This window comes from Corylus avellana, chromosome 11 (assembly GCF_965113065.1).
Source record: "Corylus avellana chromosome 11, dhCorAvel1.hap1.2, whole genome shotgun sequence".
Classification (NCBI taxonomy): Eukaryota; Viridiplantae; Streptophyta; class Magnoliopsida; order Fagales; family Betulaceae; genus Corylus; species Corylus avellana.
The window spans coordinates 18694318-18705890 of NC_142500.1; the positions used below are offsets into that span (position 1 = coordinate 18694318).

The 11573-nt window shown below is 35.9% G+C and overlaps 1 protein-coding gene across 1 annotated transcript; it reads right to left on the reverse strand.

The window, feature by feature from the left end:
• Positions 1 to 864: 864 nt before the first annotated feature.
• Positions 865 to 5175, reverse strand: LOC132165652 (uncharacterized). The gene is made up of 3 exons (XM_059576301.2): positions 4557 to 5175; positions 3072 to 3158; positions 865 to 2970 (listed from the first exon to the last, which is right to left on the reverse strand). The coding sequence occupies exons 1-3, from the start codon at positions 4866 to 4868 to the stop codon at positions 1657 to 1659; spliced, it is 1713 nt and encodes a 570-aa protein (XP_059432284.2). The 5' UTR covers positions 4869 to 5175; the 3' UTR covers positions 865 to 1656.
• Positions 5176 to 11573: the final 6398 nt, after the last annotated feature.

Sequence of the window (11573 nt, forward strand, 5' to 3'; positions counted from 1 at the left end):
TTTGACGCCGTGTTCAAATTTTGGGGGAAAATGGGAAAACTGAAATCTACTAACCAAACTAAAAACTTTATAATTATTATATGCTGACACATGTCAACAATTTATATAATATTTTATAAAAAAGATGTAGATTAACATTTTTGTTTTCTCAAATATATTAACAAATAAATGATTTGAAACTTGAAGCGACATATATTGTATTTTAAATTAAACAAGTTAATTGCTCAATACGAAATAAGGTTTTCATAATCGAAAATTTATTTTATTTCATACAATAGGGCTGATGTCTCGTGGTGAAAATAATATCACGTCATTTAAAATATATATATATATATGGTGGGGAGATCCTGATCCACTTAAGCACACAGGCTCAAGACATTACCCCCTCCTGTCGAATTCCTAAAGTTAATAAGATAATGCCGCTGTTGGCGCTAATCATATTATTGGGTCAGAGGCTGTCAGAAACAATGAGGAGGGAGTAATGGACTCTGGAATATCTCCTGCAGGCTTTAGGTGGTAAAATAAGGGAAGCAAAATCAGCGTTTCCAGCAGAGGAAAATGAGTCTGGGTTTGGCTAATATATTATATCAGAAGGAGATGCTTCATAAGTGGCTGACCATCTTCAAGACTGGGAAATTAGCTCAAATTTATATTGCAGATGCTAGAGATCTAATACCTTCATTCTGAAACTAGGTTACAAGGAAAAATCCTACATGTGCAATACCATGGCTCACAATCAAGCTCAGTAAAAAATTGAGTTCTGCTGCAATGGAGGATACCCCAACAACAGACGGGAGTTCCTCTCTCCTATACCATGGCCGAAATTGCCTTTCTAGTGGACCAAGATAAAAATAAATAAATAAATGCAGTTTTAAGTTTAATTCTCTGATACCAAAATAAAAGGGTTCTCAATTCTCAGTTTCAAGCAATGACCTCAAAGTGCTTCATGAAACAAATCTAGGATTGCACAGAACGTTTATATTACATTACCACATGAAACATTGTAAAAACTTTTGAGTTCAAGACGCCCCCAAGATATCAAGTACTTGCCATTTCATCAGATCTCCAGTAGCCAGATCTTCAACAGTTCTTAGCATCACCATGCGTTTAGTACTCACAAAAATCTACAAGCATTCAAGACGCACCAGCATCCAATCTCATGTTTTCGCAAAAAGCTAGCTTTTTACATAAAAACATAAGATTGTCCGGATGTTAGGACCATTAAGTACACAAAAGGTAGCCGTAACCCGTTGACGTAAGCTATTTTCTAAAATTCAAGACCAAGTTCATTCACTTTCACCACATGTAGAAAACCAAATCAACCTCATACAGGCACAAAACTCTGCAGGGATCACCTTCAACAACTAGAATGGGCATCTGACACGGCAAAATTCAAGGGGAAAGAACAATGCAGATGTTACAAGTAACTTAACATATTAGGTTCATGAATATAAGACATCAAAATCTACCATCCTCTACAGCATCATCTAACCTACAGGCAATTTTGTACACTTCAGTTTAAAACTGTACACCAAAACTCTATCACCTTTAACCCCAGTGTGCAATGTGGAAATCATTCTTACTTCTTGTTGAGGAACAGAAGTTATGATTGCCAGCAATTACTTCTTTCCAAGAAGCACAAGTAGTTGTCATTGGCTAGGCATGCGCAAGACCATTCCAGGAGGTCTCAAAATCAAACAAAAGCATACCCGCATCAATAGAGGAAGCCTGAGGAGAAAATATATCAAGTTCAGTAGGCATAGAACCATCTGCAACCAAAGGAACTGACTGGTGTTCCAACCAGTTCTCAAAGTCCTCCAGTGGACTGAGATTTATGCTTTCAAGTTGTAAATTTTCAATTTGAGGTTCTTGATTGCTTTGACTGAGATTTGCACTTCCACTAAATTCAGGTTGTTGATTGCTTTCACTGAGGTGAGAGCTTCCCATAAACTGGGAATTAAACTCCTCGATGGCAACAGGATATCGCTCAGATATTTGAACTTGAGAATTCTCAAGTGGAGGCAGTTGGTTGCTTTGACCAGATTGGCTAGGCCAACTAAAATTAAAATCTGGAAAACCTGGATCTGCGGCACTCTGACTTTGATTCCCCTGCTCACAGATATTTTGGCCGGCATTTAGACTCTGATTCCCATTCTGATAAATACCTTGGTTAGCATTTTGACTTTGATACCCATTCTGGCAAGAATTTTCACCATCATTTGATTGAGCAATAGGACTATATATTTGCGGTTGGGAAGATACTACATTTGCGACAAAGCTGTCCAAGTTGGGCTGGGAGGAGTCCTGAGGCCTATAAGACTCAAAATTTACACTAGGGTGAACATTCTGCCACCTAACAAGATTTCTGTCGTTTGATGATGCCATTGGAGTAGCATTTCTGGTATACTGTGTTGCAGGGGCACAATTAACCTTGTTTGATGAAGCACACACAGTGGAGTGTATTGGCGAGGCACCCCTTACAGGTCCTGTCCTTTTAAACATTGCATGAGAACCCAAAGTCCCAACGCTAAGAACCCGGTCCCTTTGGGTGACATTATTACGTACACCAAGCACATTCGGTGGAACCAAGCGTGTATGGAATCTGTTTTTTGCCAAAGCAGATGCTGGCTGTTGGCTTCTACCTTGGCTTATGATATTTGGCAAAGTATAATTGGGCAAGGAGGGGCAACGGATTATAGCTGGCCTAGAGACCTGATTATGAGGTATAGAGTTGGGTGCCAATCGAATAAGGTCAAGTGGTTGAGCTCCTTTAAATTGGGGAAATGCAATAGGCAGAGAATTATCAGTAGCCTTTAAAGCTGGTAATGGAGCATTTTTCTCCAGCTTGAAACTTTTCCTCTGAATTTTCCAGAACTCCTCTTTATCAGTGGCATGACAATGGCCGATACTGGAGATGTCAGTGCTCCAATGGAGACATGGTGCAAGAGATTCACAGACGAAACAGTGGCACTGCATTTTAGTATGGCCAGGAATGAGAATGTCAGGACATAAACATAGGACAACACAAGTGCTAGATTTTCTAGGCGCCATAGCTTAAATATGGATCTTACCTGCTCACAGTGGCTATCATGGGGCGTAGAACCAAAAGGATGTTTGGCACAAAGATGACGTGGATGAGGGTAGTCTCTACATGCAATCTGCAACAAAAGAAAAACACAATAAAATTTAGTTGGCAACAGATAACAAGGCTATAGGCATGTGAACGAAGAAAGAAAAAAAAAAGGCTTGTACATAATTAAAGATGACCCAACAAATGAATGCCCCCAAGAAAATCTATGCCTTCATAAATTCCTAAGCCAATTAAAAATTCAATGTCAGACATACATATCACCAACTTGTGAAACTTCAGCAACTTAATCAAGTAGTTGTTGACCATGAAACAACATCCGAAATGAAAATGTGTATTACAATATTTTGATGAAGACCTTCATTAATGATTAAATATCCGCTCTCGCCTTGAAATTAACCAGGATCAGCAGTTCAAATTTCAATATGTGGACATGCTCCACGAAAAGGGGGTGTTTTATTTCAATGGTAACAGCCGAGTGGTTGGCCCAATGTTAATGTCCTTTGCCATCTCAACTTCCACAGACACGTGCCAGTCCTGAAAATATTTGCCATGAAGGAAAACTAGGCATCTTGATATATCTATTCTGTTCAAAAGTTAGTGATCTAATTGTTGCAAGAGGTGAAGAAGAAGAAAATATGCCTCTCTTCTGCCATAAGATCACAGGATCCAAACATCCAGAGTTCCACCTGCCTATCCAAGCTGGCAGATACTGCCAAACCCATCTACATTTGTCTAGCTGCCTACTCATAAAACTGCAGCCAACTACTATAAGATCAACTTGTAACATGAAGCACCACCTAAAATCGTGCATTGGTGCTTCATATAGATCGTTGGATTGAACTCTGCAGTCATAGCAATGTATCCATAATATAACAAATAATCTGTGAACTGCACATTCCTGAAAGCGGGAGCTAAAAGAACACAACAGACCAGAGATAATTGACAGCTCACAACATGGATATCCAGATACAGCACAATAAAAAAACAATACTGAATTCCTCGATGACAAAACAAGCACGGTATTGTTCATATCTGGCAAGTTTAAATCCAAGCAGTAACTACCTTTCCCAGAGCACCACTCAATTCTTTCAAAAGTATTCACCTTTAGTAGCATAAATTGCACCATAATAAGCAAGCATGCTAAATAGGTTAGTCTAAGATGAATTCCACTTTGTAATTTTGGCTTACAAAGCCGATTAAAAAGAGCATTAATTGGTAATATCTTTGTGGAATCAAGGAGCCTATTGAACTATAAAGTTATTTCCAACAAAAGCTAGTTTGGTTTCATACCTCCATCCCAAGTAACATACAATACTCATACATTCAATGCCTTAGCAACCAAAATACACAAAACCCACAAAAATAATAATAATAATAATAATTACCTTCTATAAAAAGCCCATTACAACTAAGCCACTAAGCAAAACTCAATTAAATTAAAACATCTCCTCAACCACCAAATTACCTGCCCTTTCTCTCCGACTACAAGCAACTCATCCGACCCGCTTGAAATTGAATCTTCGTTTTCCACCGACACCGGGTTATCGGGATCACCGTCCAAAACCACGCAATCATCGTCCGCATCCCTCTCCGTCGAATCCAAAGACTTCGACTTTCGCTTGGTGTTGTTGACCTCCCGAACCACCACGACCTCATCGGAGTCGTTATCGTCAATTTCGTCGAAGAGCTCCGACATCCAATCGAACCCCTCGCCCACACCGCCTAAACTCGACTCTTCGTCGGAGCTTATTTCCAGTATAACCGGCGCCGAACCCATCACAAAATTCGTCCCAAAAAAAAATTCACGATTTACCAAAGGTTTCTCAAAAATATCGAATTTCTCATGCGCTTTCTCGGATGGACAAAGATTTTCCGGCAAAATCTCGAAGGACCCAAAATTATAACCATGAAAAAGCTGTATGTATTGTGTACAAGACTGAGGAAGCTAGGGTTTTTTTGAGCGACTTTGGGTTTGAAACGTTTTTTTCTATTTTCTTTTTCTTTTTCTTCTTTTTTTTTTTTTCTTCGACTGATCGAGTGTGTGAGTGAGGAGAGACACAAACGACTTGTGGATGCAGGGGGGTGAGAATGGAATTTGCGGAGAAGTAGAGGCAGAGGGGTCGTTTGGGAATAGGGTAAGAAGATTGTTGTGCACCTGTGACGTGTCCGAGGCGGAAGGTAAACGTTTGGATACAGTTGGGTCGTGGGTTCCATGCAGTCCACGCGGTTGCGTGTTTTGGTGAGAGTTCGGAGTTGGCTCAGGAAAGGATTTTTGGGCCTGAAATTGTGTGGATGGGCCGGCTCGACTGCGCAAATTGTTACAAGGGTTTTAAGAGTTTGATTTAGGGTTTACGCTTTCAAAAAAATGCGTGAGTTCAGTTAAAAAGTATTTGGAAAAATTACGGTTTGACTTTTAAAATGATGCACTTTCAAAAAAAACACATGTTTTTTGTATTTTCAAATCGTAATTTTTAAAAAACGTAATCCTAAACAATTCAGTTTCTGCTATTTTGTTTAAAATTTTATTTTTTTGTTTATGAAATCGCAATGTCAAACGTACCCTTAGAAAGCTGCTATTTAGCACATTCATGTCCTTGTCATTGAATCTCTGTGGATCCTATAGATTTAATGGTTGATTTTTAATTTTTTTTTTAATAAAAAAATTTAACTAATGAGATAATTATTATGTGAACTATCACGTTAATTTGTAAAATAAAAGATATACTCCTAAAGCAACTACGCCATGTATTAATGTTTACCAACATTAACATATATAAAAGCGTTGGTTTTATGTTGACTTGGTAAATTCTTGGCCATAAACAAACAGTCCATTATGTTGGGCAAGAACCAGGAAACTTCCAAGAGATTTCTACATAAGTGCTATGATCGATGTTGCTGTCTTTCTGTTTTTTTCTTTTTTCTTCTTCTTCTTCCTTTTGGGAGTAAAGGTGCTCTTAATAAGACAATATTGCTCATGAAATGAACTTGGTTATTCTCTCCAATTGAAACAAGCAATATGCAGTACAATCATGTGATCTGCCCATTTTTGCCTAGACAGTGTACGTACGTACCAAAAATATTTGATGGTAGCACGGGAAAGATCTTTTTCACAAAATAAAATAAGAACAGAAAATAAAAAATTTGGTATCTTCCCAAAGAAAAAAATATTAGCATCTCACTCCAGCAAAAGTATCTCACTCAGATAATGTGTCACAATCTCATGAGATTTATTATTTTGGGAAATGTATCACCAACTCGTGGATGGTGACACATCATTTGAAAACCAACTTTGAGAAGAAAATTTAGAATGTATAGCATTACCCAACTCTTTATTGAGTGAATATTAACTTACAATGTATAGGGCTTTATAAAGGATAAACATAAATGAAGAAGATAAGAAAATGTAATATTAACATAAAATATGAATGGTTAGTTGCTTCTTCACGTAGACATGTATGTAATGTTATTTAGTAAACTGTTATATAATTGTCATTAAACTTGATGATGTAGTGAAAATAATATAAAGTTTGGGTAGAATTCACTCTTGAAAACTAGCTTGCAAGCAGGTACGGAGGAATGGGGCCGGTATAGGCCATGCTCCCCCCTCCCCCAAATTCACAAGGAAAAAAAAAAAAAAAATCAAGGTAAAAACTAAAATTTATAAAGTAATTTTTTTTTTTTTTTTTTGCCTATTGTCCCCTACCCATTAATTTTTTTGGCCCTTGGTCCCTATCCATAGTAATATTTGCCTTTGTCCTTGCTTGCAAGAGAATGATGTCCAAAAACTTATATACACATGATTAAAATTAGACTTAACCCAATAGACCGAACACTAAGAATCTACTAGTATCCATGGGCGTCGAAAGAACTTTGTGCCCAAATGGTCAAAACACTTAAAGAAAAGAAAAAGAAAAAAAAAAAAGAAAGAAGAAGTAATGTTTGAAACAAATACAACATGAAACAAGAATAAGAAAACATTTTAAAGCCTTTGTGCTTGTGTCTAATTAAAACCCTCACAAATGTCTGGTAGGCATCATGTAGCAACCCAGATTTTTAAAGTCTTATTTTAGAGGTATTAAATTGATGCTATGATTATATTAATATTCATATTAGGTAATGGCATTTACTTTGAGGTTGAGATATTTATTGATGATATTAGGTAATAATATTTATTCTTGAGGAATTTATTAGATCTTATGAATATTATTGGAATGAATATTGATTTGAGGTTATTATATCATGATGATGATTTTATATTGATTATTTTATTGGGAGATTTAAGAGATATGATAATTGATGATTGATTGGTATAATTTGGAGTATGATTGTAATAATTGGTGATATAATAGGATAGTAAATGGAAGGTAGAAATAGTATAGGGTTGGTGGAATAGTATAGGGTTGGTGAAATAGTATAGGGTTGGTAGAATAGTATAGGGTTGGTGGAATAGTATAGGGTTGGTGAAATAGTATAGGGTTGGTGGAATAGTATAGGGTTGGTGGAATAATATAGGGTTGGTGAAATAGTAAAATGAGGGTATAATTGTAAATTGAAGGTAGAATAGTGTTTGATTTTCTCCTATAAATAGAGCTCTTCTCCTTCACAATTTTCACCACTCATCTCCTCTCCCATCTCTTGCATATATTCTTCCTTCTTCCGCTTTTTACTCAGTCTTTCTTCTTTCTAAGAGTGTTTACTCAGAACAGAGAGAGAAAGGGCGAGACCAAGCGCTACAAGAAAGAAAGAACACAAGAGAAACCGAGAGTGAGATGGGAAATTTAAGACAGAGAGCTGAAGAGGAAGAAAGAAAGTTTAGGCGAGAGAGAGAGAGAGAGAGAGAGAGAAAGTCAGTGAAGGGATTGTTATGGGTATGGACCAACTGCAGCAAAACGGGTTTCAAGTAATTACCTTTGATGATCCATTCATGTAATCCACTGTAAGTATTCTTACTTACCGAGTATGATATTGATATCCAATAATACGGATTTTTGTGGTTTTATAACTTGTCTAGCATTTTGCTATATATGATTCAACAATGATTTATATTATCGGAAATCAATTGACTCACTACTTCACAGTTTTTTGTAGTGTTTGCAGGAATGGAAAATCAAGGTAATTATGCAGTTGTGATTAGAGATTCATATTGAGATGTACAGAGATTCCAAGTTGGTTAAGTTTTGTCTAGAGTTTAGACTGTCGGATAGATCTGTATAAATGCCTTGTACGACATAGCTTTGGGTATTTTTGTATAAAGAAAAGTATTTTAACAGTATTTTTTTGTATTGATAATTACAGTTTTTCCGCTATATGAGATGAGGTTGTTACAATAATGGTATCAGAGCCACCTAGTAACGCCAGGTCATGTGGTATTGAAGCACTGCATGACGTGACCCGGTCCCATATTGGGAAGATGAGAAGAAACCCACATTGAGTGGGTAGTTTATAGAGATAGTCATGGGTGCTAAGTCCCACATTGCCTAGTTACTAGGTGAAACTGGGCTTTATAATGAATTCTAGGGAAGCTCCAAATTGACTAGTCCTTTTGGGGTAATAGCGCAGATGTGGCTAGCGCTTTTCCCTGGGATGTTATAAATGGTATCAAAACATTACTCAGCCTGAGATGGTGGGAGTGTGCACAAGCCTATGAGGGTCGCTAGTGGACACACGTTGGTGATGCCAAAAGTGGGTTATATTATAATGGTGTCAGTTAAGACACAATGAAATGTATAAGGGCCAAAAGTTAAGGGCCGAGAATGAAGAAATTCCCTGAGGATTGCCAACGGTGACACTGGTGCCCAAGAAGAGTGCTTGTAGAATCTCACATCGCCTGGGTATGGAATATGTTATGATATTTATTTATGAACAGATTGAATTTAAAAAATTTTATAGTAACTTGAGTAAGTTATGGTTCAAGTATGATTTGTTTTTAATTTGGGTTGCTCAATTTGAAGATAGGTGGTAATTTATGGGCTTTAATTTCGAGGACGAAATTCTAATAAGGAGGGAAGATTGTAGCAACCCAGATTTTTAAAGTCTTATTTTAGAGGTATTAAATTGATGCTATGATTATATTAATATTCATATTAGGTAATGGCATTTACTTTGAGGTTGAGATATTTATTGATGATATTAGGTAATAATATTTATTCTTGAGGAATTTATTAGATCTTATGAATATTATTGGAATGAATATTGATTTGAGGTTATTATATCATGATGATGATTTTATATTGATTATTTTATTGGGAGATTTAAAAGATATGATAATTGATGATTGATTGGTATAATTTGGAGTATGATTGTAATAATTGGTGATATAATATGATAGTAAATGGAAGGTAGAAATAGTATAGGGTTGGTGGAATAGTATAGGGTTGGTGGAATAGTATAGGGTTGGTGAAATAGTATAGGGTTGGTGGAATAGTATAGGGTTGGTGGAATAATATAGGGTTGGTGAAATAGTAAAATGAGAGTATAATTGTAAATTGAAGGTAGAATAGTGTTTGATTTTCTCCTATAAATAGAGCTCTTCTCCTTCACAATTTTCACCACTCATCTCCTCTCCCATCTCTTGCATATATTCTTCCTTCTTCCGCTTTTTACTCAGTCTTTCTTCTTTCTAAGAGTGTTTACTCAGAACAGAGAGAGAAAGGGCGAGACTAAGCGCTACAAGAAATAAAGAACACAAGAGAAACCGAGAGTGAGATGGGAAATTTAAGACAGAGAGCTGAAGAGGAAGAAAGAAAGTTTAGGCGAGAGAGAGAGAGAGAGAGAGAGAGAAAGTCAGTGAAGGGATTGTTATGGGTATGGACCAACTGCAGCAAAACGGGTTTCAAGTAATTACCTTTGATGATCCATTCATGTAATCCACTGTAAGTATTCTTACTTACTGAGTATGATATTGATATCCAATAATACGGATTTTTGTGGTTTTATAACTTGTCTAGCATTTTGCTATATATGATTCAACAATGATTTATATTATCGGAAATCAATTGACTCACTACTTCACAGTTTTTTGTAGTGTTTGCAGGAATGGAAAATCAAGGTAATTATGCAGTTGTGATTAGAGATTCATATTGAGATGTACAGAGATTCCAAGTTGGTTAAGTTTTGTCTAGAGTTTAGACTGTCGGATAGATCTGTATAAATGCCTTGTACGACATAGCTTTGGGTATTTTTGTATAAAGAAAAGTATTTTAACAGTATTTTTTTGTATAGATAATTACAGTTTTTCCGCTATATGAGATGAGGTTGTTACACATCAGCTCCCAAAAAAGAATATGATCAAACATCAGATCCGCCTGCTGTCCCATAATAAATTTTCCATCTATAGTTGCTACTTATGGAAAAAATAAAAAATAAAACAACCTTAATTCCGTGGTCCATAACTAATTTAATAAGTGCATATCAAATAATGAAGGTAGGCCAAGTGTCAGATCGTTTCAAAACTTCAAAACGTTTGGTTTGAAAAATAGTGGCTTCAAGATGTAATTAATAAACGTAATGTCTCCAATTGGTAGCTTAATCGACTGTGAACATGTCATGAAGCGGATGTCACTAATTCAAATCTCCCATCTCCCTTCCCTTGTGTAGACATGTCAAAAAATAAAAATAAAAACGTAATTTTTAAAGATGCAACTAAATATTTTGGTAAACAGTCTTAAGCTCCCTTTAAAACCAGGCATTTTTTAAAACATACCCATTCATCCCTTGCCTGCATGGCTCCGTTTGTTAATGTTTTTTAGAAATGTGTTTTAATATGACATAAATGTGAAAGTAGTTTTGAGTATTTTGTGCTTTTGATTTGTTAATATTTTTGTTTTGAAATGACAAAAAATTAAAAAAAATTAAAGTTGAATCTAGAACATACTTTTTAATACCCGTTTGCAAACTGAGTACTAAAGAAATTTCTATTATGAAATTTTGGGTTCGGTTCTAATTGGATATGGACCGTTGAAATTAAGATATGTGTCCCGTAATAAAACACAAAGAACGTGTTTTCCAATTCAAAGCCAAATCCATTATACAATTTTTTTTTTTTAAAAAAAAAAAAAACCAGAGAAATACATTTGCCTTTGTCTATAGGTCTATATTATCATGAAAAGGTAGTAAATCTATGGTAAACCTGCTTGGGTGCTAATTGGCTTCCTTCTTTTCTTTTTTTTTTTTTTTTTTTTTTGTGCGTGTGTAAGAATTGGCTTCCATGTAACATCCCCAGCCCGTTAAGGCTGAGTTTGCCACTTTTCTTCTTTTACAACAAAAATTCTTGCAAAGATCTATAAGGTCTATCAGAGTACTTGATTTTAAAGGATACGATAAATGTATAAAACATTATTCAAGAGATTTTATTACAAGCGAAATTAGAAAACATTAAACTTTAGTTGCAGAATATCATATTATTACAATAACTTATATGAAAAGACTTTGAAAATTAATAATTATTCCCGTCCCCATTCCGGCCTCCTATTCCAGCATCCTT

What these genes read in the sequence shown, in the direction of transcription:
- LOC132165652 (XM_059576301.2), bottom strand. Translation starts at nt 4,868, where the DNA reads ATGGGTTCGGCGCCGGTTATACTGGAAATAAGCTCCGACGAAGAGTCG. An exon ending in TAGTCGGAGAGAAAGGGCAG is followed by an intron (nt 3,159 to 4,556) that starts GTAATTTGGTGG and finishes CTTTTGTTGCAG; the next exon opens with ATTGCATGTAGAGACTACCC. An exon ending in ATGATAGCCACTGTGAGCAG is followed by an intron (nt 2,971 to 3,071) that starts GTAAGATCCATA and finishes ACTAAAATGCAG; the next exon opens with TGCCACTGTTTCGTCTGTGA.